Below are 20,797 nucleotides of genomic sequence, written 5' to 3'. Positions count from 1 at the left end.
GAGACAGAAAGTTTGCTCCTCGTTTTCAACTCGTACGCAAATGGCTACCACTGATCAGTCTGATTTCTTGCACCTGCTGCTTGTCTTACAGTGCCGCCAATCGAGCTGAAATCAAAGCTGTATAATACCCCCACTGAAAGTGTTTGCTTAAGAAGTTTTATTCGTTATACAAGACATCAAAATATTATTTTCAGTCGCAACTGTGGCAACAACACACTATGTAGCCTCGCAGGTAACTCAACCGAACGACAAAACGGTTAGACACGCTGGCTGTCGTGAATAATCATAGTTTACCCGATATCCCAGAACAACTTTAGATGAATGTTGGGCTTGTTCCTACAGTGCGGCCACGAACCTCGCACTCGGTCTTACGCAGTGGCTTCAAAAAGTAAGTTACCGATATAGTTCCAGTTTAAGACTATTACGCAACAAAAGTGGAGCATTGAAATGTACCAGGTTTTCTGAAGAGAGAGTTCTGCTGCGGCTCGGATATCACAGTGAGCGACTGAAATGGCGTGGCAACTGCAAACCCACTTCACAGTTGAAGTACGCGGGACAGTACGAGTCTTGTGGGCGAAACGTCTATACTGCTCACAGATTCGCCATGAAGTTCTGGCAGTATATGGAACAAATTCAACGGCGCGTGTAGCCATAGTGGAATGGTGCCAACAATTCGACCAAAGCCACGAAGACTTGGGCGATGCTCATCCACCACACAGCCCATATCTTGCACCATGCGATTCCCATTTTTTCGGCAAGCTATGACAATATCGAGAGGGGTGGGGGGAGGGGAGAGTCATCTTTCGACGATGAGGACATTCACACATCGGTTCCGTAATGGCGTCGCGCCCAAGGAGCAGGTTTTTCATTCACGGATTAGCGCAGCGTTCAATAAAAATTACTTTGCCTTCCATAATAATGTGTAACTCCCTTTTTGAAGCGCTCTCGTATATGCTTGAACAGTGACATTACGTCAAACTATAAACTTTTTAGAGATTTAAAATATCATTTCATGAGGGGTTTAACAAATATGCCAGTTGTACAACACACGTTTTTCGACTAGTTTCGACTCAACTGGTTTATTCTCAAGCCTGGACTACTGATGCTACAAAAAAAGAGTACATAGTTGTCAGTGAACAGAGAATACAAATGTACACTATAAACAGCTCCACTGTAACAGATAATTAATTATTTGAATTCAGACATACCTGCAATGAAAGCGCTTGATCTTAGCAACAAACATCAAAACGGCAATACCTGCTTTATAAAGTTCCCAGATGACTGTCACAATCGATATATGCCTACTTAACTACCTTGCAATATTCTGGTGTGATATCATCCACTAAGCGTATTCGGTTGTACTGGGTTTTCGCGCATGTTCTGTCTTGTTCCTCAAGTACCCACGCACATCTCTTAACGCCTGTGTCAACAAAATGTTGGCATTAATAAAAGGTCACTGTTGTACTTTTAATCTGTACTATCATGTAATGGATCTAAATTTCTTACAGTATCAAGCAGAAGTAGTACGACATTGTTGGGTGGGAGTAAGAGAAAATGGTTATTCAAGTGCAGTTCACAAATCCGCACTGCAAAAATCGTTATCAGTCAGTGATCGCGTATGCATTGGGAACAGTCAGTCAATTGTACTTTCTCAGATTATGGTCTTCGTATACATCACTTCCTGCGTTTCATACCTCTGGTCGTACATACTTCACATTTTTATGAGTCCTTTCATTTATATCCTTCTCCAGTTTTGTAGCCAAGGGAAAAATTATGTGCCTACACCTAAGCGCAGCAGCGTTTTCGGCGTCAAAAGAGGAAGCAAGTGCGACAGTGAAAGAGAAGCATTTACAAGGACAGAGGGAGATTTGGTCCGGCCATACGAATCATTCTTCTCCATCCTAGGCGGACAACAACGGCCACACCGCAGCAACACCCTGCTCAATCAGCAATATTGCCGAGTCACACGGAAATACTGCGTGTACTACAGCCACATAGTGGCAACACTACTGCAGTCTCCCATTGTCGTAAAATAAAGCCACAGTAAACGCACCTTCAAATATATAGTGTGCTCCATCCTACGCCATTTCAGTGAGTTAGCCGACTTGTCTTCGTTTCTCTTTCAATGATGAGCCGTTAACGTAGTCTGATCTCTACGAGGACAGAAATCGAGGTCTGGAGGAAGAAAGTGAAAGTAGACTAAAGAGTGAAACAGACCATTGGCCTTCATGAATTTAAAAAAATCAGGAAGCAGAAGAGTGAGGATGACTGAACGGGAGTCTGGGCTCCTTCACGTAAGAACCACTGTTCAGAGTCTTAAAAGGCTTGACATTTCGCTTCATAAAGTGAGGCAGTATAGAAAACTGGGCTTAAACATAGCGGAAATCCAGGCAATATAATCCTTTTCTTTAATTAATTTATTTTATTTACACGTCAAGTTCCGTAGGACCAAATTGAGGAGCAAATCTTCAAGTTCATGGATCGTGTCAGTACATGAAATTACAACATAAAAGTAATAGCAGAGAAAAATAAAATGTTTATTAACCCGAAAACAGCCAAGCCATAAGTTTAAGTAAACGCAATCGCCAATACAACAAGAATCAGCTTAATTTTTCAAGGAACTCCTCAACAGAATAGAAGGAGTGGCCCATGAGGAAAGTCTTCAATTTCGATTTGAAAGCGCGTTGATTAGTGCTACGATTTTTGAAAGCTAATGGTAGCTTATTGAAAATGGATGCAGCAGTATACTGCACACCTTTCTGCCCAAGAGTTAAGGAAGTCTAGTCCAAATGCAGATTTGATTTATGACAAGTATTAACTGAGTAAAAGCTGCTTATTCTTGGGAACAAGCTAATATTGTTAACAAGAAATGACAGTAAGGAATATACGTATGTTGAGAGGCCAATGTTAAAACACCCAGACTCGTTAACAGGGCTCGACAAGAGGTTCGTAAACATTCACCACTTATTGTCCGAACCGCCCGTTTCTGAGCCAAAAATATCCTTTTACCCAGATTGCATCACAGAGCGAGGTGGCGCAGTGGTTACACTGGACTCGCATTCGGGAGGACGACGGTTCAATCCCGCTATCCTGATTTAGGTTTTCCGTGATTTCCCTAAATCGCTCCAGGCAAATACCGGGATGGTTCCTTTCAAAAGGTACGGCCGACTGCCTTCCCCATCCTTCCCTAATCCGATGAGACCGATGACCTCGCTGTTTGGTCTCTTCCCCCAAACAACCCAACCCAGTTTGCATCAGCTGTTAATAGCACTGGAAGGGGGAGGGGAAAACCGTCGTTCTGCGAGCAAACTGGGTTACAACCCCTATGTCTCGAAACTTTGGGAGAAGATGGTGACACTCGACGCTACTGCAAATGTTTGGAAACACTCTCGGGTTTCGTCAGCAGTATACGCCGGAAAGTTAACATCCACGCGTGTTACTAACGCGCTCTGCTCCTCTATACACACAATGAATGCACCTAGCTACATCAATGTAGTCTACGGAGACTATCAAAGATTTTCGAGAAGGATAATGCGCACACAGTAATCGGAGCGAATAATCTGCTACTATTTACACTGTTGCACTTCAGTCGCGCGATGTCTCGGCTTTTAAGCTCCGTCTGGAAGTAAGTGGTTTCAGAGAAAACTGCTTCCGCGGTCTTATCGCTTATCGCATCTGGAGAGGAAAACAGGGCGCTTTTTCCATCAGCGCCGATCGATGTTTTCCTCCGAGCTCGCGGCGCGGTACCTGTAATCTTATCGACTTCTGTGAAGCTGTATCTGACGAGCGTCACGGCAGCGGCGTTCTGTCACGTACGCAGCAACAGTGGTGACCTCACGTCTCCCGTCACAGGTGCCGCATCAGCTCTCAAAGTGTGTGTGTATGTGCTGTCCAGACGATTCCCTGTAACTGTATCCTCTTGCAAAGGTGACGCTACATCTGCACTCTGTTCTCTGATCCTCAGCTTAGCCCGTTAAGTACTGATTATCATGTACTTGCGAAATAGTGATCGCTGGTTCTTATCACAAACGTTACTCTTAAGTCTCAGGCAATCTCCCACATAGGACTTCTCCGCAGCCTCCAACTGCACTTCGATAGATGGTCTAGTCATAACAAAAAGGTAATACAGTTCACATTCGACGTCCGCATTTTAAAGCGGCCCCTAGACGGCCAACAACATTGCACAATAATAGTGTGCAACATTATTTACGTCCTCCCTAGACTGCTTAATAATTTTGTCATGTATATTGAGCAGTAATATTGTCGTTTGGAATGTTGGACGAAAAAGAGGCTGCTGCTGTGATAATGCTCTATTCTGTTGCAAGCTGAAAAGAACGTGGATCAAAAATTGGTTCAAGGAGTGTCACGAAAACGTTGAGATAACCGACATTGAACGAAACAAAGGGAGGGAGAGAGAGAGAGAGAGAGAGAGAGAGAGATAATTATCATAACTTTTGGTGTGTTGATGTCCAACATTCGATTAAGTCATGTATTCACAGAGAGAAAAATGATTTTTTTAAAAATCTTCCTTCGTGACCATTCCCGCTCTTTTCTGAGCAACAAATCGTATGTTTCATCATTCTTAATACTTTTGTTTTAGCTACATTTTATACATTGTGATGCACTCTTTTGTCTAGTTTTGAACTCGTTTTACACGCAACGACAACAAACCAAACCTGACTTCCTTGCTCTGTGTAGCACGCGAGATACTTTCAAAAACATATGTATATAATATAAAGGCGTGCGTGCGTGCGTGCGTGTGTGTGTGTGTGTGTGTGTGTGTGTGTGTGTGTCGTCCTAAACCACTGGACCGACGTCAACCAAACTTTGTACACGTATCCCTTACTGTCAAATAACAATCGCTATCGGGGAAAGAACCACCTTCAGGAAATATGACGTCACAAGCATTGATATGTTCGAAAAATGCAGCATCATGCATGAGGTTTTAATACATTTATTCTTTACTACTCGTACAGTCGTGTCAACTTCAGGAAATCCCTGACACCTGTCAGCGCATATGACAGCTTTCAACTGCGAAGCTCCAAAGGGTGCAGGCAAACACAATAGCCGTCTACAAAACTGAAGAGGCGTTGCCATAGAGACATTTACAAAATCGCGTTGTAGACAGGTGCTTCCCTTTTCTTCAAAGATTTCTTTTAATTTTTATTTCTTTTTTTTCAGTTACCATAGCTTTATAGCTTTGCATTTCTCTTATATCCAATCCTACTTTATAATTTTACACGGGTATCTCACTTCTTAGACATCTGTTTTCTCTTTTGCTTGCAGCATGTTCGTATTTTTCCTTTTCGTGAAACTGAGTATCTCGTGTGTCATCCAAAAATTGATCCTATTTGATTCTGCGACCCCGTATCTTCTCTCTAAGCTACCCATTCGCCTTGAATTGTGTTCTTGCGTCTCAGTCAATTGTTGTACAAGGCTTCCTTTGTAACTCTGCACTATCAGCGATTCTTTCAGTTTATTCAGGTCTCATCTGATGATTTTCTACCTTTCTGCAGTTTCTTCAGTTTTATTTTGCAATTCATTACTAATGAATTATGGTTAGAGTCCTCAACTGCCCACGAAAATGTATTACTGTTGAAAAGTGTTTTCGAAATCTCTGTTTTACCATTGTATAACGTATGTGGAATCTTCCACGTACAAAACCATCTTTCATTATTTTTAAACCTATGGTTAATAGCGATTAAATTATACCCTGTGCCAGACAGTTCCGCCTTTCGTTTGATTTGCTCCTTCTCTTTCTTTTCCTACTATCGAATTTCAGCCTTCCGTCATAATTTTCGGCAACGGCCTTGCCGCAGTGGATACACCGGTTCCCGTCAGATCACCGCAGTTAAGCGCTGTCGGGCGTGGCCGGCACTTGGATGGGTGACCATCAGCCGCCATGCTCTGTTGTCATTTTTCGGGGTCCACTCAGCCTCGTTATGCCAACTGAGGAGCTACTCGACCGAATAGTAGCGGCTCCGGTCAAAGAAAACCATCGCAACGACCGGGGGAGCGGTGTGCTGACCACACGCCCCTCCTATCCGCATCCTAATCTGACGATGACACGGCGGTCGGATGGTCCCGATGGGCCACTTGTGTCCTGCAGACGGAGTGCTTATCACAATTTTCGTCACCCTTAAAAATTTAAATAACGTACATTATCTCATCCATTCTCTCAACTTCTTCTCCGGAATTCGTAGACACGTATACTTTTACTACTAAGGAGAAGGGGGGGGGGGGGGGGGGGAGGAAGAAGTCTTGGATTTGTGTGTAATAGTCTGCGATAATGAAATCACTATGCTATTAGTTCACATACGTTCCCGTTTTCGATTCATTCGTTCATTATTAGACGTCCAACGTTTGAGTTTCTTTTATATTGCTAATTCTATATTCAGTTCATCATAAATTCTGTTCCTCCTGCCATTGCACTTCACCAGTTCCCATTTATATTTAACTTTAACCGTTTCAAGCTATAAAATGGGAGCCACGCTTCCAATCCCCTTGCGAGGCTGTTTTCACTAATTCACATCGAGATAAGCTACAATCTGCATCCGTCTACAATAAGTGAGTTGAACACTCGCACGCTGCGCCGCCTCAGTATCTTGGACAAAACCTTAAAACTGCAAACAACAGAGTGCCGTTACCTAAAGTAACAGGATTACTGTATTACGGCATTGTCGCTGCCCACTGTTAGTGCGATGTGCCCAACACACTGTTGTGAAGATATTGACTGTAGACAATGAAACTACTTCTGAATATTTGTCTCATACTGTAGAAACTCGGAGTTAGCACTGCTCGCGTCTTTTAAGGACTTAGTAACCCTTTATCTGTAGTTGTCCTAAAACTATGCTTCTCGTACCTGACAGTGGAATGGTTTATGTATTAGACCAGCACTCAGGAAAACCTACCCGCTGGCTGAGGCGACGACGAGGAGTGTGGGGATCCCCCCGAGCTGGCGCCGGCGATGATGTCGGCAGCCTGCTGCTGCTGCTGCTGCTGCTGCTGCTGCTGCTGGGACTGCGCCACCTGCGCCGCCAGCGTCTTCCGCGGGTCCTCCCACGTGGTCGTCCGCGTGATGTGGCTGCAACACACGAGAGGCTGCCGTCACCATTCGACAAAGTGCACTGCAGCGAAATAAAATAAAATCGCTAGCACACTACCATCAGCCTTCGAAAGTGAAGCTTCGCCTTTTCAATTAGCTTTCCAATTGAAGACCGTGTGGCCTTTGTTCCATCTTCCTACCATATGAGGCCACTGATGGTGAAGTAAGACTTTTGAACACGAAATAACTACAAGTGCTGAGCACGACATAATTGGCTGACAGTGTGTACTAGCCCTTCACGATAACTGTGTGAGAGACAGAGGTAGAATGAGTCTGATCAAATAAAGTAGTTTACGAAACCTCCCCCATTACAACAGAATAGAGTGCAACATACACTGGTCATCCAGAACATTATAACCACCGACCTACTATAGGTTGGCTGGTTGGTTGGTTTAAAGGCGGGAGAAGGGACCAAACTAAGAGCTTATCGGTCCCTTGTTCCTAAAAAAACAATGCCAGAAGTGTGAGAATAAAACGGACGAAACATATAACACAAAACGGAAAGAAAGGAAAAGCTACAAGAACGAAGGGAAGGCAACGAACACTAACAGGAACAAAAGAGGACAAGAAACATCAGACGGACGCTAGAAACAGAAGAGAGTAAAACATCAGAGTAGATTACAGTGGCTGGCCAACCACGAGATTAAAAAGGGAAAACCAGCCACTCTGCAACACATTAAAACCTCCACCCTAAAAGCACTAGAATGGAGGACACAGAGGGACACAGGACATGCGCTAAAACCTACATTTACGTATAAAACCCACCCTCACGGATAAAATGTAAGACTAAAGCTGCTGTGGAGGCATTGTCGCCCAACACCAGAGGCATGGTGCTGGGAAAGTTGAAAGTCTGCCTCAGAGCGGCTAAAAGTGGGCAGTCCAGCAAGAGGTGGACGACTGTCATTTGGGAGCCACAGCGACACTGAGGTGGGTCCTCACGACGGAGTAGGTAGCCATGCGTCAGCCACGTATGCCCAATGCGGAGCCGGCAGAGGACAACTGATTCCCTGCGAGAGGCCTGCATGGAAGACTTCCTCACATTCATAGTCTCCTTAATGACACGCAGTTGGTTGTGCGTGCTGTTATGCCATTCCGTCTCCCAAAGCCGGAAAACTCTGCGGTGTAAGACAGAACGCAGGTCAGCTTCGGAGATGCCTATCTTCAGAAGCCCTACTATAGGTATAAACCCTTCCAGGCGATAGCAGTGTCATCTGGAGAGGAATGAGTGCTAATCAGATACAGGAACAGTGCATGTAATATCAGTGAGCGTGCTGTCCGTGTGTGAAATGGAGAAGGCGCGCAATCTATCTGAGTTTGACCGAGGAAGCACTGTGATGGCCCGGAGGCTCGGCACGAGCATTTCGGAAACTGCAGGTTGTTCGAGGAGTGCTTTGGAGAGTGTCTTCAGCACATGGCGAAACCAAGGTGAAATCACGTCCAGACGTCGTGGGATTGGGCGGCAGCCCCTCATTACAGATGTCGGACGTCACAGACTAGGGAGATTGTTAAACATGACAGGAGCGAACTGTGGCGGAACTAACATCAGACTTTAATGCTGGGCAGAGTACAAGTGTGTCTGAACACAAAGTCCAACGAACACTCCTAACTGTGAGCCTCCGCAGCCGACGACCCGTGCATGCGCCAATGTTAACACCACGACATGGGCAACTACGACTGAAATGGGCATGTGACCATCGGCAATGTATGTTCGCGGAGTGGCAGAGCGTTGCATGGCTTGATGAATCCCGATACTTTCTTCATCATGCCGATGGGACCGCTCGAATCCGTCATCTTCCAGGGGAACAACTGCTTGACGCCTGTACTGCAGGACGGTGACAAACTGGCGGCGGCTCCATTACGCTCTGGGTAACATTCACGTGGGCATCCATGGGTGTATTGGAGCTCGTGCAAGGCACCATGACGGCCAAGGAGTATCGCACACTGGTTACTGACCACGACACCCCTTCATGAGAATCATGTTTCCCAACGGCAGTAGCATTTTTCAGCAAGATAATGCGCCATGTCACAAGATCAGGAGTGTGATAGGGTGCTTCGAGAAACACAGCAGCGAGCTCCAGATCTGAACCCGAACGAACACATCTACGTTACGTGACTGAATTTGGCAAAGAGCTCACAGTCCTCCGTCCCCCGGAATTTACGGGACTTAGGTGACTTGTGTATGCAGATGTGGTGCCAACTCCCTCCAGCGGCCTACCAAGGCATCATTGCTTCCATACCACGACCGCGTCGTCACTGATATCCGTGCCGAAGGTGGACATGCCGGCCGTTAGGTAGGTGGTCGTAATTTCTGGCTGATCAGTGTACAGCCAGTCATGTTATGACATGATAAGGTATGCTATGGCACGTCTCGACTAGCAAGTCATGACTTCTACATCCTAGAAAATCCATCACGAATCAAAGAATCTAGCGGACGCGAAAACTGTACTGGATAAACGCTGGAGCAGGTAAACGAAACAGAATAGAAGCAGTTCATCATCTACTTGAAGAACTGAACGACAGGAGAAATTCTTTCAAGTATTAGAGGAAGATAACGGATATGTTTTATTCTATATCCTCACAGCAATTGCTCATTCAATTTTGATCTGGTCGACCATCAGTGGAACTTCTAGTTCAAACAGTGAAGTAGGTTGCACACAAGGTCAATGTAAATGAACGGAGAAACTGAATTTTTCGAAAATGATACTACAAAGGACTTCACGAAACGTAATAAAACATATTGCTATATTAACTAGACATATTATATACAAATCTGAGAGAAAAGCTTTTAATATAAGTGGTGGCACTGTTGTTACTGAATAATGTGAAGCCATTCACAGCAGTATACCAAGGACCCAGTTCATTTTGATCAATTAAGTGAACATTTCATTTATTTTTGTCGCTCGGATTCTGTTGTTCTTTATGAAAGATACTTCTTCCCAGGCAGCATATACTCAGCAATTCACGCATTGACTACCGTGTAGATACATCACTCCTGCCAAATTTTATTAATGTACTAGCTGAGGTACTCTGTATTGCCTGGGATTTATTTATTCCCATCTTCTATTAGTCCATCTCCTCCTCCTGGCCATCTCATCCCCCCCCCCCTCTCTCTCTCTCTCTCTCTCTCTCTCTCTCTCTCTCTCTCTGCAAGGCCGTGGCTGTCCGTATGCGTGCTGCCTGCACCGCGTTCCGATACTACCCACACAACACACCAGTCGTGCAGGAAATCAACTGGACTGGCGGTTTTCTGCGTACTTAACAGTAAGGAATATCATTTTTTCGCCCTCTCCCATGCATCCATGGAAGATAGGTGTTCTTACCTCCCACAACGCGTTTTCGAGATGTGCATGGGAAGTTTGGCTGAAATCGAAGTTAAGGAGGAGAGGTGGAACGAATATACGTATATACATATACAGGGTGTTACAAAAAGATACGGCCAAAGTTTCAGGAAACATTCCTCACACACAAATAAAGAAAAGATGTTATGTGGACATGTGTCCGGAAACACTTAATCTCCATGTTAGAGCTCATTTTAGTTTCGTCCACCTACGCTCAATGGAGCACGTTATCATGATTTCATACGGGATACTCTACCTGTGCTGCTAGAACATGTGCCTTTACGAGTACGACACAACATGTGGTTCATGCGCGATGGAGCTCCTGCACATTTCAGTCGAAGTGTTCGTACGCTTCTCAACAACAGATACGGTGACCGATAGATTGGTAGAGGCGGGCCAATTCCATGGCCTCCACGCTCTCCTAACCTCAACGCTCTTGACTTTCATTTATGGAGGCATTTCAAAGCTCTTGTCTACGCAACCCCGGCACCAAATGTAGAGACTCTTCGTGCTCGTATTGTGGACGGCTGTGATACAATACGCCATGCTCCAGGGCTGCATCAGCGCATCAGGGATTCCATGCGACGAAGGGTGGATGCATGTATCCTCGCTAAAGGAGGACATTTTGAACATTTCCTGTAACAAAGTGTTTGAAGTCACGCTGGTACGTTCTGTTGCTGTGTGTTTCCATTCCATGATTAATGTGATTTGAAGAGAAGTAATAAAATGAGCTCTAATATGGAAAGTAAGCGTTTCCGGACACAAGTCCACATAACATATTTTCTTTCTTTGTGTGTGAGGAATGTTTCCTGAAAGTTTGGCCGTACCTTTTCGTAACACCCTGTTTACATATATACTTACATTTTTCTAATAGGTTTAGGAGGAGATGTGGAACGAACATACATACATACATATATTTTTCTAATATACAGAGGTAGACGTTAAGAGTCACGGCTGTAAATTCTTCCAAGTGTGAGGGAACGCTCGCAAAGTCGCATAGTACATAGGACTGGCAGAAAGCAGACGAACCAACATTATAGTGTCATCACACAGAGGGGAAACTGTTTCGCTCGCAGCAGTCACCCCTGCTGTGCGATAAAATGTATGTACTGCCAGGAAGGCAATCGAGACGATACAGAACGTGTAGTGAGGACTCGCGTTTGAGAATCACTCTAACCGAGGTTGGAATTTACTAGATATTAAGAAATCAATAGTGGAAATTGCGCAATAGTGGAAATATTAGAGCTCATTTTATTACTTCTCTTCAAATCACATTAATCATGGAATGGAAACACACAGCAACAGAACGTACCAGCGTGACTTCAAACACTTTGTTACAGTAAATAGTGGAAAAAGAATTACAGGATTTGGTGGACACCATTGCAACTAACGGAAAAAAATATGGAATGAAAATTAACACAAATAAAACAAAAGTATTGGCAATAGGAGGAAATAAGGAAATAAAAATTGTGCTGAATGGAGAAACACTAGAACAGGTGCAAAATTTTAAGTATCTTGGAAGCAGGATAGACACCGACTGGAAGTGCACCACAGAAATTAAAACAAGGATAGCAATGGCAAAAGAGGCGTTTTATATGAAAAGGAGAATCTTCTGCAGCGGTCTGGACAGAGAACTCAGAAAGAGACTCATAAAATGTCTTGTATGGAGTGTTCTTCTATATGGCGCTGAAACATGGACTACGAGGAAAAAAGACAGAGAAAGGCTGGAGGCTTTTGAGATCTGGACATGGCGGAAAATGGAAAGAGTAAGTTGGATGGACAGAGTAAGAAATGAAGAGGTACTGAGAAGAGTGGGAGAGAAAAGACAGTTACTAGATGTAATAAAGAGAAGAAAAAGAAATTGGATTGGGCATATATTAAGAAAGAATGACGGACTGATAAAAACAGTTTTAGAAGGTTATGTAGAAGGGAAAAGGAAGCGAGGAAGGAAGAGATTCCAGATACTGGATGACATGATGGACGGTACAACATACAGCAGCCTTAAGAAGGAAGCAATGGATCGCAGAAAATGGAGAGGCAAAGGACCTGCTAATATAGCAGATAACTGATGATGATGAGTGGAAAATGAAACAGTACGACAGTATATGGCTTAGTATAAACAAGTGATCGTAGAAAATGATCAGCCGTTAGCAGCCGTCGCAGGACAGAGACGGAAGGTGTAGCAAGACGCCCGGAGTGCAGCAGGACAGACTCTAAACCACAGAGCTAAGTGCTATGCAACAGCAAGCACTCTGCAAAGAACTCTGTTCAGTTTCGGAGAGCAACTTACTTCGATAAACGTAGCGCAACAGCTTGTGTTGTTTTCGTCTTTGTGTACCAGACAACAGTTAGAAGAACAAGAGCAGTCTGAACTTGTTTCTATTAGGGAGTTAATACAGGTGCACTCGCCTCTGGTAACTAGGAATCATCATTCTTAGAGCAGTAATAACAGTTCGCTCTAACGCAAATGTGTCTTGAAAGAGAGAGACCAGACAGAATTAAAGATGAAGTCACTATAAGACTCCTGTTTCAGTAAGGTATGTATGAGAAACTATTCAGTCATACCTGTTTGGAACTCAGAACACTTTGTATTTTGATAAAACCTTCTACGTACCACTCACCTTTCCTAAGTAACTGAGGACGTCTTTTAACCCTTGTAACTTACTTCAGCGTTGCAAAAGCAGTCATAAAATTAACTGTCGTTGAAGTCGTGTCTGCAATTAACGGAGACACGAGACATACACCGTCACATAGGAAGTGGTAAATGCCAACAGATCTTTGTCATCCATGCACTTCTGTGTGGAAATCTATAGTAGCTCACACTAACTCTTTTGCAGGATCAGTAGTTTTTTTGCAATTTATACCTAGCAACAACTTTCCTGTGGGTAGTCACATTCTTTAAAAAGGATAGGAGGCTCGATAAGATCTATTGATAATATTATTTGCAGCAACACCACTGCCAAAAAGTTTCAACTTCTGTGCTTGTTTCTAACAAACAGATTATCGCATGTATCTAGTCGCGGTTTGCGTTCTTCACTGACGTTCGAGGTCGACAAGTTAGTGGTCTCCCTACTGACGTAAAGGGCCCACTGTATATTATTTCATGTTTACCATGCGAATGGTCACAAATGAAAATGAAGCAGACTCACGACAAGACAAGAAATTCAAGTGAATAAAAATGTCTAACTACAGTAATCAATGGGTAACCGTTCATCCGCGCCACTATTGTTGATAATCAAGCAAACGTCTCAACACAATAGTCTCAAATTGCATTTAAAACATTTTTGAGATAACGTCAATGAACTGGAGATGTCTTCCAGCGCTGTGGATCACACAAATGGTTGTTCCCAAAGTTAGAAGTCCATCATAACGATGCATTTCCATGTCGGCAACATTTCCGAGTGGCCACCTCGATAGCTGAGTGGCCAGCGCTACAGAATGCCATGCAAAGGGGCCTCGGTTCGATTCCGGCTGGGTCGGACATTTTCTCCGCTTAGGGACTGGGTGTTGTGTTGTCTTCATCATCAAATCATCCCCATCGACACGAAGGTCGCCGAAGGGACATCACCTAAAAAGACTTGCACCAGGCGACCGGACTACCCGACGGGAGGTCCTAGCCACACGATATTTCATTTTATTTCCGAGTGTCCACCACACAATAAGAGTCGGAGACCACCCAACTCATTCCAGCTATTTAGTTACAGAAGGTTGATTAAGTACGCAATTCCCTTCGTGTGAGCAGCATTATGACCACAGAGTCACTTTTCACAAACAAGCAGAAACGGCATTCCCCGCTTGTATCGCAACTTCCGTTGCTTCACGATATACAAAAACTTACATAATCTTGTAACATGCACTTGCAATTGAGTGTATTCTCATCGAGACTTCCTGTAACATCCTATAGACTGACCAGTGATAACGTCTGCGTCTTACTGGCTTGGGGAAGCCACAGTACAAGATAAAAATGACCAGTCAGTTTCACTTCAGGATAAGTTCATGTACTTGTGCTGTTGTTTTCCTTCTTCCACCTCAATAAAAAAAAATTAAGATTCTGTGTTGTTAGTTAACACTATGTGTTCCGTGAACTAAAATGAGGATAGATACCTGCAGCACGGAGCAACAGGGCAACAGGGCAAGAAGATAATCGGAGGATTTGACATGTGGAGTTATAGTCGGATACTGAAAATGAAGTGGAAAGATAATGTAAGAAATGGGGTAATTTTCCGTGGGGAAACTAAAGTGTAGAAAACCTATCTAAGGGCATCGGGGGATGAAATCCATGACAAAATAGGGAGCCGTAGTGGGCATAATCAGTTCCGGAAAATAGACATTCGAATATATCCAACAAGCAGTCGAGTACGTTGGACCTAAGTGCCACTCTGAGATGAAGAGGCAGGCTCAGGAGAACACATCGTGGAAGGCAGCATGATAAGTAAATACACTGGTGCCCAAAATTAAAGCAATAGACGGAAATTTTGTAAGGTTACTTTTATTTTGCCACAAAACGCCATAAACAGGTAACAGTAAATTAGAAACAATGTAGAAACTTTAGAACGTAGACAACTGCAACATTCATAACGATATACAATTTTTTTCAACTTCATTTGTACACACATTTCAACAAGTGGTTAATCTGCTCACTATAGGGTGGGACCCCTTTGGCAGCAACAGAGGTCTGACAACGACGGGACAGGCTGCGAATGTCATCAGCCTCACGTTGAGGCAACAACGCCCTGCTCCTGCAGAGCTGCTCGCAGTCTTGGAGAGTGGTTTGTAGATGATTATGATGATGATGATGTGATGCAAGTCATCTGCCTAGTGCATCCCGGACATGCTCTATGGGATTAAAATCTGGAGAGCGAGCAGGCCACGCCATGCGTGCAATATCTTCAGTTTCCAAGAAAACACCAAACACTCGTGCTGTATAAGGCCGAGCATTATCATCCATCGATACGCAGTCTGGGCCACAGCACCTCGCAACAATACCAAATGAGGTCTCAAGATACCTGACAGCAGTTAAACCTTGTTGTTTCATCCATACAATTTCATGAAGAGGTGTCCACGTGGCGAACATAATCCCTGCCCACAACATTAGGGATCCTCCTCGATACCGGTCTCATTACACAATGTTTGCATTCCGAAATCGTGTTCCACGTTCCCTCCAGACGCGAATCCATCGCGAATCACTCTCCGGACTAAATCGAAGCTAATCCATGAAAAACAACATCGGCCTACTGTTCGACCGCCAACGTAGCGTGTTGATGACTCCACTCTAGACGTTCCCTTTTATGAAGACGCGTCAGAAGTAGACATACAGCTGGTCTCCGACAACAAAGGCCACCCCTCCGAAGCCTTCTGGACACCGTTTGCCTCGATAAAACACGTCCAGTGGATGCTGCGAGCTCAAATGTCAATTGTTTTGCAATACTTAGGCGGTACTGTCGTGCCCTTACAGCCAAATGGAGGTTCTCTCTTTCTGAACTCACACGTAGTCGGCCCTCCCTTGGTTTCGTTCACACTAAGCCATCGGACCACATCAGTTTACGACTGTCCTGCTTCCCTTCTTTCTATGGGCTTCCGTCACAGAGAGTCTGATAGGCATCTTTTCTGTGCCATACTCCACCGTCTGTGACTGTGTACACAGCGATTGTGGATGTAGGGCTTCCCGGCAAACACTACCTCGTTTCATAGGTGCCCTGACATCATCGTTGGCATGGTTGTCCGTTGACCGGAATGCAATTTTCAAAAATGGTTCAAATGGCTCTGAGCACTATGGGACTTAACATCTGTGGTCATCAGTCCCCTAGAACTAAGAACTACTTAAATCTAACTAACCTAAGGACATCACACACATCTATGCCCGAGGCAGGATTCGAACATGCGACCTTAGCGGTCACGCAGTTCCAGACTGAAGCGCCTACAACCGCACGACCACACCGGCCGGCGAATGCAATTTTTAGTGCATAACAAGACCATACGGACATCTGGTTGACAGTTTGTAAGATTATATCGTAAATTAAACACAGGACGGGGAAATAATGATTTGTTGCTTTAACTTTGGACACCAGTGTAAACAAAACAAAAATAAAATACACTGATGTGACAAAAGTCATGGGATACCTGCTATTTTGTGTCGGACCTCCTTTTGCCCGTCACAGTGCAGCAACTCGACATTGTATAGTCTCACCAAGTTATTGGACGTCCCCTGCAGAAATACTGAGCCATGTTGACTCTATAACTGTCTATAATTGTGAAAGTGTTAACGATGCACGAACAGGCCTCTTGATTATGTCCCAAAAATGTTCTATGGGATTCATGCCAGGCCATCTAGGTGGCCAAATCATTCGTTCAAACTTCGCTTGGAACCAGTCGCGAATAATTGTGGTCCACTGACGTGACATCATTCTTTGGGAACATGACGCGCATGAATAGTCGCAAATGGTCTCCAAGTAGCCGATCATAGCCATTTTCTGGCAATGGTGGGTTCTGTTGAACTAGGGGATCAATTCCATTCCATGTGAACACATCCCCCCCCCCCCCCCCCCCACCGAGCGAGGTGGCGCAGTGGTTAGACACTGGACTCGCATTAGGAAGGACGACGGTTCAATCCCGCGTCCGGCTATCCTGATTTAGGTTTTCCGTGATTTCCCTAAATCACTCCAGGCAAATGCCGGGATGGTTCCTCTGAAAGGGCACGGCCGACATCCTTCCCTAATCCCATGAGACCGATGACCAAGCTGTCTGGTCTTCCCCAAACCAACCAACCAACCATCCCCCCCCCCCCCCCCCCCCACACCATTATGGAGCCACGACCAGCCTGCACAGTGCCTTGTTGACAACTTTGGTCCATGGCTTCGTGAAGTCTGCGCCACACTCTAACCCCACTATCAGCTCTTACCAACTGAAATCTGACTAGGGCTGGATTTTGCAGTCCTCCAGGGTCTAATCGATATGGTTACGAGCCCAGAAGACGCGCTGCAGGCGATGTCGTGCTGTTAGCAAAGACACTCGCGTCAGTCGTCTGCTGCTACAGAGTATTAACACCACATTTCGCCGCGCTGCTCTAACGGATACGTTCATCGTACATCCCACATTGATTTCTGCGGCTATTTCACGCAGTGTTGCTTGTGTGTTAGCACTGACAACTCTACGCAAACGCTGCTGCTCTCGTTCGTGAAGTGAAGGTCGTCGACTATTGTGTTGCCCGTGGTGAGAGATATTGCCTGAAATTTGGTATTCTCGGTACACTCTTGACTCTGACTCTTGACACTGTGCATCTCAGAATACTGAAATCCCTAACGATTTCCGTAATGGAATATCCCGTGCGTCTAGCTTCAACTACCATTCTGCTTTGAAAGTCTGTTACTTCCCGTCGTGCGGCCATAAGCACGTCGGAAACCTTTCCACATGAATCGTTTGAGTACAGATGACAGCTCTGCCAATGTACTTGCCCTTTTGCACCTTGTGTACACTATACTACTGCGATTTGCATATGTGCGTATCACTACTCCATGACTTTGTCACCTCAGTGTGGTGTAGGACTTAGGACAGACCATCATACTTCTTCAGGTAATTGCATTCACCCCCTGCGCTGGACGGGTATCAGAAAACGAAGCAGACAATTGACGAGAGGCGCGAGGGAGGGCGTGGGCTGGCAGTCGCAGCCCGCAAACAAGTTTCGCAACGCGGCGCGAGTATGCGCATGCGCCGCCGCCGCCATCCCCACCACCCCAGGCTGGCTAAGCAGCGAACAACAAATGCAATCTCTTTCGTAATAGCGTGCGCCCGCTCTAAGCGGCAGCTGGTGGCGTCCCCACGAGTCCAGCTCTGCTACCAACTAAGTGGCTACGGTTCCCGGCTGGACTTAGGTTTTACGTAGACACTTACCTTGATAGTGTTGTCAGTTATTCTCAGCTCACGAGAGCATTTTTTTCCTCTAGAAAATCTGGCTAGCTGGAAGTTCTCTGAATACCCGAAAGTTACACGCAGCAACGAATAGAAGTGCGGGGAGATGCTGGGTAGAAGCTTTAAATTATAGTGGCAGATCTGGACTTAACTCAAATCCACTAGTTTTTCTTCTCTAATACAAGCCTCCAGCAGAACAAACGCATGTTACTCATCAAATACCTAATGCGTAATTCTTTGTCCAAGACGTGTAAAACTTAAAAGCAAGTATTTCGATACACCCTTAAACTATAAACTAAAAATTACATTAGTACGGAAAGGAGATTCAAATAAATCAGTAACGCAGTGAAACATTTGGGTATAAATAAGTTGTCGCGTCGGTAGAGATGGACAACTGCAAGAAGAGAAAGGTCGAGGGATGTCAAACTACTGGAGCCCGCTGCTGTAACGAAAAGAAGAATTCAATAAGGGAGTACGCTCTCAATTGTATGAGTGTAAAAGACGTCAAAAGAATGATGTCCAAGAACTTTCCAGTTGTAGTAGGGACGAGAGCTGGCGAGCAGAAGATGCACACCAGATACCTTGAGACGGATGTGGTACACTGCGGGCAATTATTTATTATATCGTCACGAACTACATACGCTGGTGTAGCTGTGAGCAGGTATGAAATATAGGCTACCCACTACGCAAGTGACAGATGGTCGTACCCTACGGTCAGGGAGTGTTGAAAAGCGATGAAAATAGGCTGAGCTGTCCTTGTGAATGACACATGGAAGGGAATACCGTATCAGATTTGGCGCCAAAATGCTTAACTTCTAGTATTAATATTCAATGTTGTATTACGAATGGATATTTCCTTTAATTAAAAGTGAGCCTCGGGCAACATATGCACGCAATAAAATACTGCCATCCAGATAGTGAAAGTGTCAAGATCACGTGTGCTTTGTCTTCAGAAAATAACCTGAAGTCTTATTCTGAATCGTGCTACGATTTGAACAGAAGATACATGGAAAGAAATTACTCCATTATTTTGTGAATATTAGGGTGCTTCAAAGGTTATAATCTGATTCCGCGATCGTCACAGTGATTAATCGAGATTTTATTGTGGCATTGTAATAGGCACTTCAAAATTCACTGTCTTCAAATTGCACGTTAGGAGCCGCGGCCTATGGAGAAGAATTTAAGAGGAGATGATGATGGTGATGACTGTAAATATAAAGTGACTCTACTACGCGCTTATTAGTCCCTCAATCATCTCTTGGTATCCGAAGAAATAGGTACGAGCCTTTCTTTTTGTTCCTCTAGTTGTTTAATAGTAATAAAACAATCTGCATCTACATCTACACTCTGCAAGCATCTCGCAGTGTGTGACAGAGAGTACTTTGTGTACCACCATCATTTGCCCGCCGGCCGCGGTGGTCTCGCGGTTCTAGGCGCGCAGTCCGGAACCGTGCGACTGCTACGGTCGCAGGTTCGAATCCTGCCTCGGGCATGGATGTGTGTGATGTTCCTAGGTTAGTTAGGTTTAAGTAGTTCTAAGTTCTAGGGGACTGATGACCACAGCAGTTGAGTCCCATAGTGCTCAGAGCCATTTGAACATTTGCCCGCTTTCCCGTTCCGGTCGCGAACAGTTCGCGGAAAGAACGATTGCCGGCAAGCCTCCATTTGGGGCTCGAATCCCTGATCTTCATGGTCTTTTCGCGCAATGTAAGTAGGAGAGTAATATATTTGTTGACTCTTCTACAACGTATGCTCTTGGAACTTTAACTAGAAACCACAAAGTGATGCAGAATGTCTTCCTTACAGCGTCTGCCGCTGCAATTGGTTGATTATCTCTGTGACGCTTTCTCGTTTACTAAATGACCCTGCATCGAAACACACCGCTTTTCTTTGGAGAGTGGGTCTGACACAGCAGAGTATTTAAGACAAATATCCTAAGGCAGGATGGCTACCAATCTATCACCAACAGACGAACAACAGGACAGCTGATACTGATAAAGTAACGCTGTGTAGTTATGAGAACAGTGACATTTTCCTGTGTCGTATGTATTACTTCTCAACGGTGTCTTTTTTTATGGGTAAGCTATGTCACCCATATTACTTAAATTTAATGACTGAGACATCGTTTTCAAGATTTCGTTCACCGCTAATGACGAAAAATACACAGATAGTTTAAAGTAACTGTTTTTGTTAAAAACTTTATTTTGAAAACACTTTATAAAAAACAGTGTAGAAGGTGCCATCTACTGACAATCAGCTTAACAAACATGAAGGACAGCTGTTTCAGCTGTCTAGATTTTTTATATATACGTGGCCGATCATGCAGTTTCGGTTATACCCGGCGATTTAAAGAATTTACAAGGTACCATCTATCGACAATCTAATTTTACTATTATGCACGAGAGCATTGCAGTTTGTTACTTTCTTTGAGCAAGCGTTGTGTATTGCG

At 44.5% G+C, this 20,797-nt stretch overlaps 1 protein-coding gene across 3 annotated transcripts in view; it reads right to left on the bottom strand.

Moving 5' to 3' along the window:
• The window catches only part of LOC126249560 (transcriptional coactivator YAP1), a 364,909-nt gene that overhangs the window by 103,761 nt on the left and 240,351 nt on the right, over positions 1-20,797 (bottom strand). For all 3 annotated transcript variants that reach the window (XM_049951227.1, XM_049951240.1, XM_049951234.1), the window contains exon 2: positions 6,912-7,084. In XM_049951227.1, the coding sequence (XP_049807184.1) occupies positions 6,912-7,084 (173 nt within the window). The remainder of the gene's footprint in view (positions 1-6,911; positions 7,085-20,797) is intronic.

The sequence above is a fragment of the Schistocerca nitens genome, chromosome 1 (genome assembly GCF_023898315.1).
Source record: "Schistocerca nitens isolate TAMUIC-IGC-003100 chromosome 1, iqSchNite1.1, whole genome shotgun sequence".
Lineage (NCBI taxonomy): Eukaryota > Metazoa > Arthropoda > Insecta > Orthoptera > Acrididae > Schistocerca > Schistocerca nitens.
The sequence above is the reverse complement of the archived record's forward strand: the minus strand, read 5'-3'. Positions and strand labels throughout refer to the sequence as shown.